Below are 18,363 nucleotides of genomic sequence, written 5' to 3' on the forward strand. Positions count from 1 at the left end.
CTGTGGCTGCTCCAACAACACTGGGAGCGGCATGTGTTAGGCCTGCACAGTGACAGTGAGAAGAAACCCAGTCTAGGACTCAGACCAGGAACCTCCGTCCTTCCCTGGGTGGCCTCAGACGAACCAGGCAACCTCGGTGACTCCATGAGTCCCCAATACACTAATATTCATGATCCCGCTGTGTACCAGGCACTGTGTATTGAACATGACGTGTACTCTCTTATGAGTCCTCCGCAGTGCTAGAGTCTGGACTTTTACGTCCCCAAAAGTCACATGTCGGAACCCCGTCCCCAGTGTAGCCTTTGGGTAGGGAACTTAAGTCTTGAGGGTTCTGACCTAAGGATGGAATCGGTGCCCTTACAAAAGGGACTGAGGGTGTCTGCTTGACCCTGTCAGCATTTGGGAACCCAGTAAGGAGGCATCCTGTGTGGGGAAGCTGGCCCCACCACCAGCTGCCACATCTGCCAGTGCCTTGACCTCGGACTTGAGCCTCTGGAAGTGAATGTCTGTTGTTCATGAGTTACTCAGCCTAGGGCGTTTCGTTAAAGGGGCCCAAACAGACAGAAGTGCAGGCACCCATGGTATCACCATCTCACAAGAGATGAAATGGGCTTTAAAAAGATGTGTGACTTACCCAAGGTCACACAGCTAGGAAGGTATGGAGCTGGGTTGGAATTTAGGCAGTTGGAACATCACAACATGAATGAACCAGAATTCTCAATATCAACAATGGTGATGGTGGTGGTGGTGGTGGTGGTGGTGATGCTGGTGATCAGGATGACGGTTATGATGATGGTGGTGGTAGTTATAATTGATAGATTATCTACTAGGATTCTGAGGAAACTTGCAAACTTACTAAAAGTACACACACATTTTGGTGTCTCTGTGTCATGACCTTGCCCATCTAGGAAATTTAAGAGATGTCCTTCCTCCAAGAGGGAGGGGACAGGATCACCCTCCTGAGGTCCCCATCTGTAAGTGCAGATAGTTCTAAGGCAGCCTGAGGCACTGCAGTTGTTTCCTCAGTCTCGAGAGGGTGACAAGTAGACCACAAGACACATATTTGCACCGTCACCCTTCCTCTGGAGACCAGCAAGCAGCCAGTTATTTTCTGGGAAACAACTCTATCAAGCAGACATCTGTTATTCTGAGGCGATCTGTATGCCATAACAGTTTAAAAAACAGAGTTTAGATGCTTAAATAAGAAGAAAACAGTTTGCCTACGTTGCAAAACAGTCATATAAACTGAGCTAGAATTAGCACAAGGGAAACATTTATCTTCTATCTAATCTCCAAACAAGACATTGGGGGAATGGTGCATAATTATGTTTATTGGCATGGAAAGGAATTCACTATATATCAATAAAGAAAAAAAATCGGTTGTAAACATGAAACTGAACTTTCTGAAGGAACATTGTCTCTGCCACTGGGCAGGGGCCAGGACCCCTCTGTGTGTCCTGGAGACCAAGAGAAAGACAGGACAAAGACTGTGTGTCCTATAGCCTTCTTCTTGAGAAACGGGACACATTTTCTTTTTCATGTGTGTACGTGTGTGTGTGTGTGTGTGTGTGTGTGTGTGTGTGTGTGTGTATGTGTGTGTGTGTGTGTGTGTACATGTGTGCACATGTCTGTGGAGGCCAGAGAAACAGGACACATTTTCTTCCTTCCTTCCTTCCTTCCTTCCTTCCTTCCTTCCTTCCTTCCTTCTTTCCTTTCCTTCCTTCCTTCCTTCCTTCCTTCCTTCCTTCCTTCCTTCCTTCCTTCCTTCCTTCCTTTCTCTCTCTCTCTCTCTCTCTCTCTCTTCCTTTCTTTCTTTCATGTGTGTACATGTGTGCATGTTTATGGAGGTCATAGGACAGCTTTGGGTGACATTCTTCAGGTTGCCATCCACCATTTTTTTTTTTTTTTGGTTGTATCTTTCACTGGCTTGGCACTCACCAGGTAGGCTAGGGCAGGCTTGTCGATGAGCCCTAGGAATCTTCCGGTCTCCATCTTCCCAGCATTAGGGTTACAAGCACGCACTGCCACCTGGCATTTTGAGTGAGTTCTGGGAATCAGACTCAGAGTCTCAGGCTTGTGGGGCAAGCATTTAGCAAACTGAACCATCTCCCCAGCCTCTAGAGACATACTTTCTAGACATCGTAGCCTAAGCATGGCTCAAGCCGGAAGCTGGCCTGTTTTGGTGCAGGGAAAAGTCTTGAACTACCATGTCTAGAAAACCTAATTCTGGTTCTGGTGCTCCTGAGTACAATCCCAGTGATCCATGATAGTTTCAGTAACCTGGAGATCAGTGCTCCACAGGCCCTGGAGAATCACACCTGCTACACTGTAGTGTCACCTGTGACAGGGGAGGAGAATGTGGGAGGCGTGACCCTCTGGTCCTCCAGGCTTTACTGTTATGTCAATGGCATGGGCTATGAATGAGACCAGTTGAAACTTTCGTTTTTTTTGGTTTTTGGGTTGTTTTGTTGTTTGTTTGTTTGTTTGTTTGTTTGAGACAGGGTTTCTCTGTGTAGCTTTGCACCTTTCCTGGAACTCACTTGGTAGCCCAGGCTGGCCTCAAACTCACAGAGGTTTTGTTTGGTTTGGTTTTGTTTTTTTCAGTTGAAACTTTCAGATTCCAGTCCTTTCCACACTCACACCCTCAACACAGAGAGTGTCTCTGGAGTGTCTTCTGTGTGGCTTCTCTGGCCAAGAGGCACCACTGAGCAGGCTGCTGTGTTCACTAGGAAAAGACCTGGTCCCTGCCCCTGGGGAGACAGAACCAGCAAATGTGAAAAGAAGCCAGGAGAGGCCCCAAGTGAGGGGCTGATTCAAGGGGTCTTCAGCATGTATTCTCCCGGGAGCTAGCAGTCAGGGCGGGGAGGAGTGGACCTCCAAGCCAGGAGGAGGCCACCCTAAGCAGAGGAGGATACTAGGAAAGGTAGCCAAGAGTACAAGGTCCAAGAGGCTGGTAAGAGTAAGCCTTGGGGATTACAGGAGGTGAGGCACAGCTGGACTCGGATCTCTCTGGTCTTGTAGCCCCAAGTCCACAGATGTGGCCTGAATTTTCATTCTGAGAAGGAGGAGGAGGAGGAGGAGAAGGGGAGGAGGGGAGGAGGAGAAGGAGGAGGAGGAGAAGGAGGAGGAGGAGGAGAAGGGGGAGTAGGAGGGGGAGGAGGAGGAAAAGGAGGAGGAGGAGGAGAAGGAAGAGAAGGAGGGGAAGGGGGAGGAGGAGAAGTGGGAGGAAGAGAAGAATGTGGAGGAGGAGGAGGAGGAGAAGGGGAGGAGGAGGAGGAGAAGGAGGAGGAGAAGGAAGAGAAGGAGGGGAAGGGGGAGGAGGAGGAGTGGGAGGAAGAGAAGAATGTGGAGGAGGAGAAGGAGGAGGAGGAGAAGGAGGGGGAGGAGAAGGAGGGGGAGGAGGAAGAGGAAGAGGAGAAGGAGGAAGAGGAGAAGGAGGGGGAGGAGGAGGAGGGGGAGGAGGAGGAGAAGGAGGGGGAGGAGAAGGGGAAGAGAAGGAGGAGGAGGAAGAGGAGAAGAAGGAGGAGAAGGGGGAGGAGAAGGGGGAGTGGGAGGAAGAGAAGAATGTGGAGGAGGAGGAGGAGAAGGGGAGGAGGAGGAGGAGAAGGAGGAGGAGAAGGAGGAGGAGAAGGGGGAGGAGAAGGGGGAGGAAGAGAAGAATGAGAATGAGGAAGAGAAGGGGGAGGAGGAGGAGACAAGAGATGAGACTTGAACAGGGTGAGCACATCTGTCCAGGTTTGCTCTTCTAACAGATGCTGGGCAGAATGGGGACAAGGGACACTAGAGCGGCCACTGGTAGGAACAAGGTCACTTGATCAGGGCTGTGGCAGTGGAGATGGAAGCATGATGTAGCACTGTTGTGGAGCATTAGTTTAAGATGTGTTACATTCGTTTATGCTGTGGAACATTTGTTTAATTATGCAAAGATGTGCTGTATTCTCTAATGTTGCATTTGTTTAACTCTGCGAAGCTGTGTTACTGTGCCTGTCTGAAACACCTGATGGTCTAATAAAGAGCCGAACAGACAATAGCGAGGCAGGGGAGAGGACAGGGGGGGCTGCCAGGCAGAGAGAATAGACGGGAGGGGACGTCTGGGCTCAAGGGAAAGAGAAGAAAGGAAGGAGGAACAAAAAAAAGGAGACGAGGAGAGTACACCGTCCAGCCACGGAGTAGGAAGGGAAGAAAGATAGATAGAATAAAGAAAGGCAAAAGCCCAGAGGCAAAACATAGGAGAAGAGAATCGGGATAATTGAAGTTAGAAAAGCTGGCTACAAACAAGCCAAGCCAAGGCTGGGCATTCAGAAGTAAGACTAAGTCTGTGCATTGATGTGGGAGCTGCATGGTGGCCCCCAAAACTGTAAAAACAATAAAACAAAGCCAACTGCATAGCACAGCTGCATCTTGAAGAGGATCTAGAAGACTTGGGCTGGGGAGAAGGCTCGGTTAGGAAAGTACTGCTGTACAAGCACGGAGACCTGGGTTCAGATCCTCATCACCACACAAACGCCAGACACGGTGGCTGGACCTGTAACCCTAGAGCAGGGGAGGCGGGACAAAAAGACAAGGTGGGGAGCAACTGAAGCAGAATTAAATTCTTATCTCCACACATGCATGCACACCTCCACACATGCATGTACACATGAACATGCACACATGCATGCACACCTCCATACATATATGCATACCTCCATACATGCGTGTACACATGAACATACACACATGCATGTACACCTCCATATATACATGCACACATGGACACACACACACACACACACACACACACACACACACACACACACACCAAAGAAAAACCCCCGAAACTCAAGATGACTTAGTGATATGCCACATGTGATAGTGTGGGAAAGAAGAGATGCTGTGAACACCCAGCTGCCTCTATCCTTTGGCTTGGTGAGAATTTGAAAAGGACCACCTTTCTCCGGGTGGGCAGCTTTGGGGCCACCCCTCCGGCCCCCAGCACAGTTACCACCTGCAAGGCCCTCACCCACAGGCTCCTACAAGAGGGCTTCACAGCTTTCCCTGTGACTCTGGACTCGCGGGGTGGGTGGGGACCCTATGAGAGGTCACGGTGCCTGCTCAAGGGTGGGGGCTCATTTCAGCGCTCCAGTTTCTTCGTGCCCTCGCTGGCCACTGGCCTCTTTACAGCACTCACTGCCCTGTACCAGGCCAACCTTGTGAAGAAAGACAGGTAAGAACAGAATCTCCCAAAGCTAATGGCGCAAGATCCTGGAGCAGTCAGACAAATGGACATCCACGGGCAAAATGAAAGTGAATAGCAGCGGATGTGAATCCAGACTGCGCTCGCCTGATAGTTTGCAAAGCTTATAAACAAAGAATCCTCCCCAAGGCAGAGCTGGGGCCTGGGAGCTGGCTATCAATTAATCAGCTTCTAACTCCGTGACACATGACACAATGCATGTCCACGTCCCAGTCAGCACGACTATAGGAAGAAGCTTAGCTCTTCTCCTCTGAGGTGGAAATGGAGAGCTCATTGCCAGAAGAACAGAGCTCACCAACCATTGCTCATCTCAGACGAACACCCCCAATACAGCTGAGCCTGTGAGCTCCAGGGCTGAGCACAGTCGGCCAGACACGTCCGTCAGTCCCTCTTTGGGGCCAGTCCCATCATCCCCTGCCCGAAAACAGGATTAATACAGCACTTTTCCCATGGCATTCTCATTGTATCCACTATTCGGCCCAGGATGTACGCAGTAGGTGCTCATTAAACCTGTTGGGTGAGAAACGAGCATGCTTGCTTAAAGGCCAGCATTCACCCCAGCCTGGCCTTGCAAAGCTTGTGTCCAGTGAGGGGATGGGCCAAAGGGGAACTGGGTCAGAAGGCAGGCGTGGCTTCGCCCTCAGATTCTGCCTCCCACAAGCATGCATTTGTAGTTACCGTTCGACTTGATGTTCTCGCCCCAAATCTCTTTGGGTAGGAAGCGAAGAGAAAGAAGCACCGGTGGTTCCTGTCACCTTTAGAGAGGAGTTTGCCGTGGAGAAGGCACAGCAGGCGTGTGAGACGGCTCCACAGATAGGACACTCCCTTGCCACGCCTGACTACCTGCGCTCAATTCCGGGGACCCAGGTGGTGGGAACCAACTCTCGAAAATTGTTCTCTGACCTACATATGTATGCCCTCATGTGATGCACAATAAACATAATTTTAACAATAAAAAGGAGGCAGACAGTGCAGAACCCCCAGGGAGGAAACCACCGCAGAAAGCCAGGCAGGGCAGCGGAGCAGATAGGGAAGAGAAATGAGTGACCATAAAATCAGAGAAGCAGGTCCCCTGGGCTGCGCTCTCTGCAGGTGGGAAATGGAGGTGTGGTGCACATGAGAAGGAGCCGGTAACAGAGGCATGTGAGTGGCCTGAGACAGGGCAACTGAACAGGAGAGCCTGTGGGTGATGCCATTCACTGCCTGAGGCATCGGCGTAGCAAGATTTTAAACAGATGCCCAGGCAGACAGCACAAAGCACCCGTGGCCTGCAGGCTGAGTGATGAGGTCTCTGGAGACCGTTGTACTAAGCATGTCTTTTTATTCTGCTGCTGTGACATCTGGGACCTTGCTGGCACTGGAGAGGATGTTCCTCCCAGGGCTAGCCAATTTCTAAGCCATAAGCAACTGGGTTGTATCCTTCATAGGCAAAGCAACCACGTTGGAGCATGCCAACTATACTATATCTTTAGCTGCCTCTCCCATGCTGGGCTCTGTCCACCCACCCTCACCGCCCCATGGTCAGGTACAAGATATCTGGGGACAGTCATATCTGGGAGCCTAGTAAAAATGTGCATGCTAGCCGATCCCAAACATCTTGGCCTGGCTAGCCTTGCCCAGGAAATGACAAAGGCTCGCTCCGTGCCCGCTCTTTGTTCTGTCTCCCGACGGCACCTTTGTGCAACCAGTCCCACGTGGCCCTGCGTGACTGTCCATCCCTCCTCTTCGGAACTGAGAGCAACCAAGTCCCCAAAATAGTAACTTGTCTTCTGGCTTGTTGGCCTCACTAGACCTTAATACTCATAAAACTACATCTATATAGCTGTCAGTGGTGTGTGAATTGTCACAGTTGTTTGTCCATCTGTTCCCCTTCAGTCCTGACATCTAACAATCCACAGAACACTGCAGAAGTCACTTAGATACTAAACCACGGATGAATGAATGGATGGATGATGGGTTGATGGGTGATGGGTGAGTGAGCAGACAGATGTTGGATGGATAGATGGAGGGTGGGTGAGTGGGTGTGTGAGTGGGTGGGTAGGTGGGTGGATGGGTGATGGGTGGGTGAGTGGGTGGGTGAGTGAGTGGGTGGGTGGATGGGTGGTAGGTGGGTGAGTGGGTGTGTGAGTGAGTGGGTGGGTGGATGGGTGATGGGTGGGTGAGTGGGTGTGTGAGTGAGTGGGTGGGTGGATGGGTGATGGGTGAGTGGGTGGATGGGTGGGTGGGTGATGGGTGTGTGAGTGGGTGTGTGGGTGAGTAGACAGATGTTGGATGGATAGATGAAGGGTGGGTGGGTTGATGGATGATGACAGATGGGCGAGTAGACAGTTGGTGGGTGGACTGGACAGAAAGACACAAGGGTAAAAGTGAGGGGCTGGATAGAAGCATTTCTTTGGCTGCCTGGATCCCCTACATTTCAATCTCACTGCAACTGCTTCTTCAGGTACCAGATTCTGTATGTACCTAAGTTTGGTATAGATTCTGGTGGTCAATGAGTAAGGAGAGAGGGAATGAGAGAGGGTAGTTTTCTTCATATGGACAGCCTACTGGCTTTCTTTGGTTATTCCTTTATTCCATTGTTGTGTCTTCTAAATAGTCTCTGAACCCAGTGGTGTAAGAGGAAAAGTCAGCCGGGCGGTGGTGGCGCACGCCTTTAATCCCAGCACTCGGGAGGCAGAGCCAGGCGGATCTCTGTGAGTTCGAGGCCAGCCTGGGCTACCAAGTGAGCTCCAGGAAAGGCGCAAAGCTACGCAGAGAAACCCTGTCTTGAAAAACCAAAAAAAAAACCAAAAAAAAAAAAAAAAAAAAAAAAGAGGAAAAGTCAGAGGGAAGCCTCCAGCTACGCTGGTCTCTGCCCATGGTGGGCTTTCTGAAAGGTGCTGGCCTGGTCCTTGCATCCTCAGTGATGTAGGCAGCCCTCTGCATCCCCTGCATAGATCTGATTCCCATGCATAGCCCTGATCCCCTGCATAGCCCTGATCCCCTGCATACCTCGGGTCCCCTGCATACCCCTCATCCCCTGCATACCTCTGGTCCCCTGCATACCCCTCATCCCCTGCATGCCCCTGATCCCCTGCATGCCCCTGATCCCCTGCATGCCCCTGATCCCCTGCATGCCCCTGGCCAACCAAGCAAAGGTGGAGTTAGGAGACCCGCATTGTTAACTTTTACTCTTTAAAATGTACTGATCTGCTGTGCTCACAGTGACATTACGGCTCTGATAACAGGGCCCTTGGGGTCATTCTCAGTGTCATGGTTCAGTCCCAGGTTCCAGAGGTAGGTGGAGAGAAACACACATAAGAGGCATGTGCCTGAGGGGTGTGCAATGTCCTGGGTTTGTAGTTGCCAGCAGATACTCAGTGGTTGCTCTTTCTTCAGCAGGGAATAGCTCCCCAAAGGCCACTCCTCATCCAAGACCAAGAGGAAAGGACAGGAAGCAGCCAGAAGACTAGGAAGCCCAGAAATGGCAAGGTCACCAGAGGATCATCATCAGGGAATCACAGTTAATGGCTTGTCAGAGATGTCAGGACACTACAATTCTTTGGGGGATTTTTTTCTTGTATGTTTTAAATATTTCTTTTTTATTTTTATTTAAAATTTATTTTTATTCTATCTGTATGAGTGTTTTGCCTGCATGGATATATGTGCACCATGCGCTTGCAGTTCTCACAGAGGCCAGAAGAGGGCATTAGATCCTTTGTAACTGGAGTTACAAATAGCTGTGAGCTACCGTGAAGATGTTAGGAACCTAACCCAGGTCCTTTGGGAGAGCAGCAAGGACTCTTAACCACTGAGCCATCTCTCCAGCTCTTGATGGTTTTGTGAGGCAAGTTCTCACTATGTATCTCTGGCTGGCCTGAACTTTATATGTAGACCAGGCTGGCCTTGAATTCACTGAGATCCACCCACCTCTGCCTCCCAAGAGCTGGGATTACAACATGCCTGGCCATTGTAACTTCAAAATGTACCTCACCTTGTCTCTCAAGTGTCCTAGTGTAAGTGGCAAGTCGTACAGTGGCCTCAGTGGCAGAGGATTCGGCCAATGATAGAGCCTGAGTCCAGGAGGCCCACAAGCAGCAGAGGCCGGTTGTTTTGTGGGTACAAATGAGAGCTAGTAAGCATTCTGGGGTAGTCTAGCAACAGTGCTGAGCCCTGTAAGAGGTGTGGACACTAGCTGGAGGGAGCTGAGCCTGATCCTGGACCCAGGGCCCTCCACTGTAAAAGAAGGTAACTGGTCATTCCCAGCCCCTCCCCCCCCCCCAGCCGCAGCAGGCTTCATATGTAGACTAGGCTGGCCTTGTAGAAAGCACTTCTTTCCCCTAATTGGAACTTCAAGCCAGAGTTCACAAATGGATGAAGGCAGGAGAAGGTACAGGGTTGATTTGTCCCCTAGGTGGTCGACGGGAAAGGGGGAACGTCCCATCAACCCCAGCTTCAGCACATAGCCTGCGCTGAGGTCCCACTGAGGTCCCCTGGGAGCAGCCATCACACCTGAACAGTGTTTCCGTTTTTCCCCTTGGCTGAGACAGCGTTTCTGTGGAAATGAACTTTAAATGTGTGTTTGCGGGGAAATGTCATGGATTAAGGGACCAGACCCCCATGTGAGAAACAATGGCCCTTTCCTAATGCTGTCATTAGCAGCTGTCAGAGACCTGCTTTGGACAGCGGAACTTCCCTCGAGACTATTTAACCCCAAAGCCACCGGCAAGTGATGCCCGCCACCCCTGCGCTGGTCAGACCGACCTGTGCCCCAGATCGTTTTGCCGAGAGAGTCTGTGGACACACACAGCCCAGGCCAGCAAGGCGGGACGAAGCTAAAGGCTTCACCTGTGGCTTCATGGGAAGTTTAATCAAGATTAAAATGCTGAGTGTCCAGGGTTGGCAGACTCTCTTTGTTTTGTGAACGGAAACACCAAAGCCACTTTTTATTCTTGCTGCTGTTGTTTTTAATGGAATGTTAAGCATGCGAAGGGTCATGGGACACACACCTCCAGCGGAAGACCTTGCACACTCCAGTCCCCAAACATTCAGACGACAAGACAATGACAACCCTGCTCAGTTCCAAGAGTCCACCCCTCTGCTCCGCGGGAGGCTCGGCTCTCAGGGCTCAGGTGTTGTAAACTCGGGAAGCTCGCTTAGGCGGGGTCTGAGTGTCGAGGATCTCTTCTTCCTCTTCCCCTTCCTCTTCCTCTGCCTCTGCCTCTGCCTCTGCCTCTTCCTCTTCCTCTTCCTCGGTTCGCCCATGCCTCACAAACAAGTCGGACTTCAAGAAGCGGCTGTAGCTGTCATATTTCATGAGATTGAAGATCTAAGAGCAAAGAGAGAGGGTGAGAGCTGCCAGCAACTCCGACGCGAATCACCGTGTCAGAGACCCACCACAGGCCAGAGTGACACCCTGTGCACTCGCATGAGCACGTGCATGCATGCGTGCGTGCGCGCGCACACACACACACACACACACACACACACACACACACACACAGACATACACAGACACACACACAGACATACACACACATACATACACACATACACAGACATATACACAGACATACACACAGACACACAGACACAGACACACACATACACATACACAGACACACACACATGCACATACACACACACAGACACACACATATACAAACCCCCCCACATATGCATACACACATACACAGACACACACACACACACAAACATACAAAATACGTGCTAGCGTAGGACCCATGAAATGGCTCAGCAGTAAAAGTACTTGCCATGCAAGCCTGATGACCTGGGTTCCATCCCCAAGACCCACAATAGAAAGAGAGAATTGACTTCAGGATGTCTTGTTTCAACCTCTACACACATGCCATGGCATGCACATGCCCACACTAACACACACATCACACATACACACACTGATAATAGTAACAAGAAGAACACTAGGGTAGGGCTGTGCAGGACAAGGCAGACGTCCTGGGCGTTCCTGGTCACTGTGTGACAGTCTCAGTGGACTCTGTTGACTAGAGAGTCACGTGCACGAACACATCTTTGTTTCCATGGATGAACAGATGCACACAGCCTGAGTCAGACCCTCCTCGAATGGCCCTTCGAGAATCTTCACTGGCTGCGTATGGTGGCACATGTCTGTAATTCCAGCACTCAGGAGTTCAAGCTCAGCCTCAGCTACATAACGAGCGTGGCTCCAGCCTGAGCTACGTGAGACCTTGTCTCAAAAACAAAAAAATCTTTTTAAAGCCTGATATTAAGCCCCAGTTAAGTTTGGTGTTGGAGATCTCAAACCTGTCACCACGCCAAGAGACAAAGGGAGCGTATCTCATGCAGGGGAGGGAGTGTACATGTAGTCTCCATCAGGAGAGGCCGCAGGACCAGGTCTCAGTTGCAGAGAACAAGGAAGTCAGAACAGCAGGGCAGACCCTGCACAGACAGGCAGGCTGAGGTCTTTGGAAAGCAGAGATCCCAGGGCACACTGGGGCTGAGGCCGACCCCTGATGGAGCCTGAGTCCTGGGCACCAGAAAGAGCTGCACCACACTACACACACTACACAGGTGCTCTGTGGAGGCTGTCTCCACTCAGAAGCCCCCAGATTCACTCCTGCTCACCTTCCTTCATCCTACAAGATGGAGAAGGAAAGAAAGGGTGCATTTTCCTGCCGGTAGAGAGAGTCATCTTTTCAAGACGTTGTCTGTCTCTCTGTCGCTGTCTCCGACTGTGTCTCTTGCCTTTGGATTAAAACGATCCACAAGGCACACCAAGGTGCCTTCCTGTACAGCACTAGCTCAGGCTCAGCTGAATGGAAAGTTCCAGAATGCCGCACACCATAGGACAGGGTTGTCAAGTAGGTGGTAAAATCCTGACTTTTTAAAAAACCTGCCTTCTCCCAACACACACAGGGGCTAAGGCCTCAGGACATCTGCTGGGAAGGTGGGAAATGCCTCAGGAAAGGACCAGAACCTTCTGTCTTTCACCTTCATGTTCTCAGTAGGGCTGCAGGAGAACCAAATCACCCAGGAGAGACCACACCCAGGAGACACTGGGCACATCGGGCTGTCCATAAACTGTTGAACCCGCGTCTGCCATTCCCCCGAGGCCATTCTATTCTTACCCAAGCTCTGGAGTAGTTACTTATTTTGTATCGATTTTGTAATTTTGAAGTGATTATAACCATCTAAGATTTGAACACATCACTTTTTATGAAAATATAACACCCTAGAAATCAAGAAAATCAACAGTGGGGGCTGGGGGGAGGCTGGGAATAAGAAACCTCATTCTCCTCCCTAGGCTTCCCACAAACGTGCTAAGCAGGTATCCACACGCGTCAGCCCTGGGCATCCTTCAGCCCTGCGGGTACTTGGTCCCCCAAGGGGATCTGACAGGTGCCCACCTGACTCAGAAACCAGAGCAGATGCTCGGGGTGTGACTAAGGGAGCCAGCTCCATGAAGGCCTCTCCGGGCATGCAGTCCTGAACCCTGTCACTTCCCCCAGGTCCCTAGCAAAGCCAGCCAGCACCAGTAGCAGGGGTAGGGCCTCTCATCTGAAGTCTCTGTGGGTGGGAGGGGAGTATCCTGTTTGCCTTCTGCGACTCTGAAGCTCACACTTCAGAGAGAGGAGAAGGGGGTGCGCTGGAGGCACCTGGGTGTGCAGAGTTGAGAGACTGAATCAGGAGGGCTGCTTCATGTGGGGACAATACTCGCGAGTCCCAGAGGCTCCCATTCCTCTGCCCACTCAGCTCCTAGAGAGTTGACCCAGCAATTAACAGCACTTGTGGCTCTTGCAGAGGACCCACAGTTCGATTCCCAGCACCCACGTGGTAACTCACAACGGCGTTACCACCTGTAACTCCAGCCCCAGGTGATCTGATGCCCTCTTCTGAGTTCTCAGGACACCAGGCATGCACGAGATACCTAGACATACATGCAGGCAAAATACTACTATAAATAAAGTAATAAAATAAATCTTTTTTTAAGCATTTATTTTATTATTGTGGGTTTGGGGGAGGAGGAATATGAGGACGCATGTACCCAGGTCAGAGGACAACTTTTGGGGACTGGTTCTCTTCTACCACAGGATCTAGGTATCAAACTCAGGTTTGTGGGCAAATGCTCTTACCTGCTGAGTCAGCTTGCTGGCCCGGCCACATATTATTATTTAACAAGAGCACAGGGCCATTCCCTGCGGTGGGCAGGTGTGAAAAGCCCAGCCTGTCCCCAAGTCCTGAGGCTGTGCTTTCTGGATGTCTGGCTGGCATCACTTCTAGGTGCTGGAGGGGCTAGGAAGCAGCTGTGGGCAGCCGGCCCAGGAAGACTTCCTCTTCCTGGTTGTTCACAGCCCTGTGGCTCTGCATGGGATCCAGAGGCCAGCTTCCCGCTGCCACTGGCAAAGGCCTCCTCGCATGACCATGAGAGTGCTGGGCCCCAGGAGTTTCCAGATAGAGCCCCTCAGTGGTGACATGCAGCAGGGGGACAGAGAACATGCAGAAGTTGGCTGGGAACCCTTAGCCAGGGGCTGACCACAGCCTATCCCAAGGCAAACGGCCATGACAGAGCCTAGCGCACGTTTGCCGGGTGTTCCGGCAGATGGTCAGGCGAGGACCAGCATGACTGAGACGTCTGTGGCCACACACTCCAGGCTTCCAACAGAGCATTCTCCCATGACACTATGACAGCGCCCTGGGGACTGTGGTTTCACAGGGGAGGAAAAACGGGGACTTGGGGCTAGTGCTTGGCTGGATAGCAAGGGTTGCTCAGCTCTGCCTGGCAAAACAGAACCACGGGCAGCTTTCCCTCATAGTTCCGGAGGCCAGCATCGGAGGTCAGGCTACCCGCAGGCTGATTTCTCCCAGGGCCTCTCTCTGTGTGTCATATGGCCGTCCCCCATGTGTGCCTTATAAAGAACACCCATCAGGGGCCAGCAAGATGGCTCAGCAGGCGAGGGGGCTTGCCATGAGGGCCTGGTAACCAGAGTTTGATTTCCAGAATCCACGTAAGCACGGGAGGAGAGAACCAGTTCCTCAAAGGTGCCCTCTGACGTCCACACACATGTTGTCACACACATGAACAGAACACTTTAGAACAACCAAGCACTTGTCGCTTTGGATCAGGGCCCATCCATATGACCTTATTTAACTTAATTACCCTGTCTCCGGATGTAGTCACAATCCAGAGGACTGTGAGTTAGGCCTGCAACATATGAAGTGGGACATGAGGAGAGGGCACAATTCAGTCCATAACTGTGAGCAAGGGACAGAAGGGAGACCAAGCCTGGCGGGTTACCTCTCCATCCCAGATGCTACACGGCCCACATGCCGGCACTTGCGCGGCAGAACACTATGCAGTCCTTAAGAATGAGATCGGTAAAATGGCTCAGACACTAAAGACACTTGCCACACAAGCCTGAAGACCAGCGTTTGCTTCCTGGACCCACGCAGTGGAGGGAGAGAACCAGCTCCTGCAAGCTGCGATGGTTCTAATGTAGATTCTAAGGTATGTGCCGTGGCGCCCATTGCTCCCTGCCCCTCAAACAAATAAGTACATGTTAAACAAACAAAAAAAAAAAAGTGAAGTCTACGTGATGGGTAGCACTTGGAATGGCAAGGCAGGAGGATCACAAGTTCAAAACCAGCCTGGGCCCCACAGGCATGCTCCAGACCAGTCTTTCACTACATGGCAGAGGAGGGGGGGGAGAAAAACCAAGATTTGCAAAGAGTTGAACATGGAAACTTGCCCATAAGCATTAAGTGATTGAGGCCGGGTGTGGTGGTGCATGCCTTTATTCCCAGCACTCGTGAGGCAGAGGCAGGTGGATCTCTGCGAGTTCGAGGCCAGCCTGGTCTACAAAGCAAGTTCCAGGACAGCCAAGGCTGTTACACAGAGAAACCCTGCCTGGGGGATTAAAAAAAAAAAAAAAACATAACCAACAAACAAAACAAATATCTAATTTCAAAAATGCACTGAATTTCAAGCAATGACCTCAAATATGTTGGCGGGAAAGGAATACTTGCAAAAGCTAGCAGCAGGTTGGATAGTGTTTTTGAAAACATTTATACATCTAGAACCTCAAAACGTGACCTGATTTGGAAACAGCTCTAGTTATGGCTAACAAGCTGATGTCACCCTACAGGGTAGGGGGACCCGATCCAAAGACTGGCTCTTCCCCAAAGAGGGCAGGACACACAGAGAGACCTGGAAGGAAGGAGCCCATCTGACAACGGCGACAGAGACAGGGGTGACATGGCCACAGCCTACGGATTCCAAGGACGACAAGCAACTGACCAGAAGCTGGAAGGGGAGGGCAAGATCCTCTTCTAGATCCTTCATCGGGAGCCCAGACCCTGCCCACAGATGATTTCAGATTCCTAGTCTAGCTGTGCAAGAAGGTTTTGCTGTTTGAAAACATGTGAGATTGACAGACAGTTAGGACACTAACACTAGGGAACTGCCGAAAACAGAGGCACAGACGTGAACTCCCTCACAGTTCTGAAGACAGCAGTTCAAGGTCAAGGTGCTGGGGAACTTCGGCTCCAGCAGAGATGAGCTGGGCCCCAGGACCTTTAGTTACCTCTATAAAACCAGGCCTCTGACAGGCAAAGCTGACCCCACCGGCACAACTGACCAGGACCTAAACAATGTGGTCGGAGTCCCAGACACCTGCGGGGAAGAGGAGAAAATGGAAACACCCCAGACGGAGAGGAAGAGGCAGAAGTGGCCTGGAGGCCTCTGAGCACAGCCCAAGGGTGACTAGTCTCTGGAGGGCAAAGCAGAAACTGTGAGTAGGCAGCTGGGCTGCTCCTGGGATTTTTTTTTTTTTCCAAGACAGATGTGGCTTAGCAAGGGTTTCTGGTCTTCGGGCCTCACATCTGCATGCCTGCACTATAAACTGTTCAGCCCCATTGCCTGGGATTCCCTGCTACAGACTGGGAAGACAGAGCCATGGCGCGTCCTGCGTCTGGGCAACTGTGGCCTGCCCCTCGCCTTCCAGTGCAGGGTCCCTGCATCACCCAGACACCCACCATGCCTCCTCAAAGCCCGGATGGAGCTGCACAGGGGGAAAAAAACAAAACCACCCTTGCAGTGCCCAACAAGCTGCTCTAGGGAAGGTCTCTGCCAGAGCCCTCGGTCTCCAAGCAGGGGCCACTCTAGGTTAATCCACTGCCTCCCTCCACTGTATTCTGAGCCTGATAAATATTTGATCACCTCAGAATCGAGTACATTAGAAGGGCTAAACAAAATACCTACCTCCTTTCTTCTCTGGGTCACTTCAACCCGCATAAGGAGGAAAAACTTAAAATCTTTCAATGTAACAAAGTTTGCTAATGGGATTTCTCTGATTTCTCGTTCTAGAGCATTCTCTCTCTCTCTCTCTCTCTCTCTCTCTCTCTCTCTCTCTCTCTCACTCTCTGTGTGTGTGTGTGTGTGTGTGTGTGTGTATCTGTGTCTCTCTATCTCTCTCAATCTCTGTCTCTCTGTCTCTGTGTGTGTCTATCTCTGTCTCTCTGTGTCTATCTCTCTCAATCTCTGTCTCTCTGTCTCTGTGTGTGTCTATCTCTGTCTCTCTGTTTCTCTCAATCTTTCTCTTTCTCTTGGTGTGTGTATCTATCTCTGTTTCTCTATCTCTGTTTCTCTTGTCTCTGTCTCTGTCTCTCTCCTTGTACCTACAGAACTGATGTGCCCACCCTATGAAATGGAGGTCCCTCTTCTGAAGAAGGACTGGGTGCACCCAGGAAGTCTGAGGGTAGCTGGCAGACGGCAGGACAGTGCCAGGCAGAGTGGAGACCCTGTCCCGTAAGCAGGATTGAATCACTAGGAGGTTTTGTTGATCTGGACAGCACGTCTAGTTCATAGGCAGGTGAATGCGCCAAGGGTGGGATCAGAACTCCAAGAAGATCGGAGATTGAGTCCGAAGGACCCTCTGCAGGGGGCAAAATCCGCTCTTGCAGTGTGGGCTATCCCGTCTTCCCTAGAGTCTGTGAGACTCAAATTCAAAGCGCGATGACAATCTGCATCTCTACCATGACAAAGGGTCACTTATCAAGTTGTAAAGTCAGTCTGAAAGTCCTTCATGCCCCACCCCACCGAAGGCACCCGGCCACACAGATGTGGACCCCTTTACTCTCCATTGGAACAAACCTTCATGGCCACCCTGGAAACTGTGCATTTCTAGGCTGGATTTGATCTTTGGGAGTGAATGTGAACAGTACCTGTAAGACAGAGATGCCATACATTCTGGCTCTGATTGCCAACCACAGCCATGAAAGAAGGACAATGGTGGTGCAGGGAGCTCAGACCAAGGTCCTATGTGGAGAAGCAGGGGAGCTGGGGTGAACTCCAGTACGCCAGGTAGCCCTTCCCATCACCATTCTACCCCCTTCCTTCCTTCCTTCCTTCCTTCCTTCCTTCCTTCCTTCCTTCCTTCCTTCCTTCCTTCCTTCCTTCTTTCCTTCCTTCCTTCGTTTCTTCTTTCCTTCCTTCCTTCTTTCCTTCTCTCTCTCTCTCTCTCTCTCTCTCTCTCTCTCTCTCTCTCTCTCTCTGTTTTGTTTTGTTTTTCAAGACAGGGTTTCTCTGTGTAGTTTTGGTGCCCGTCCTGGATCTTGCTCTAAAGACCACCAGGCTGGCCTCGAACTCCTGCCTCTGCCTCCCAAGTGCTGGGATTAAAGGCGTGAGCCACCACCGCCCAGCTGCTACTCCCTTTCTAAGGATGTGGAGTAAGAAGATGAGAAACACACTTTAGGGAGATTCAGAAACAGCGCTGAGGAAAGGGCCCATTCTTGCTCCCTTCCTCTGTTGAGGCTGTAGCTGGGAACCTGGCACTTTGTGGAGGTCATTTTGCTGCGTTTGAGCCTCGACTAGACACTGGCACTACCTAGGATGAGGACATCCTGGCAACATGCTGAGGCTGTTGTAGGTAGCAGCACAGGGTTCCTTCTGGAAGAGGAGAAGCACGTTAACCTCACCTGAGGTGTAGCAGAGGGTCCCCATATTACACGCGGGGGCACAGAAGCCACACTAAGAAGCAGAAGCTGTGTGGGGTCTGAGGCAGGACGTGGGGTCTGAGCCCCTACTTCCCTCTCCTGATGCCAAGAGCTAATCTACCACGTGGTGATCATGACCATGACTCTGAGCCCAGCAT

The 18,363-nt window shown here is 51.2% G+C and overlaps 1 protein-coding gene across 2 annotated transcripts in view; it reads right to left on the bottom strand.

The window, feature by feature from the left end:
- Nucleotides 1-10,158: 10,158 nt before the first annotated feature.
- Rgs10 (regulator of G protein signaling 10) overlaps nucleotides 10,159-18,363 on the bottom strand; it is a 44,088-nt gene continuing 35,883 nt past the window's right edge. For both annotated transcript variants that reach the window (XM_006976999.4, XM_015995898.3), the window contains exon 5: nucleotides 10,159-10,544. In XM_006976999.4, the coding sequence (XP_006977061.2) occupies nucleotides 10,344-10,544 (201 nt within the window). In that variant the 3' untranslated portion in view covers nucleotides 10,159-10,343. The remainder of the gene's footprint in view (nucleotides 10,545-18,363) is intronic.

Source organism: Peromyscus maniculatus, chromosome 1 (genome assembly GCF_049852395.1).
Source record: "Peromyscus maniculatus bairdii isolate BWxNUB_F1_BW_parent chromosome 1, HU_Pman_BW_mat_3.1, whole genome shotgun sequence".
NCBI lineage: Eukaryota > Metazoa > Chordata > Mammalia > Rodentia > Cricetidae > Peromyscus > Peromyscus maniculatus.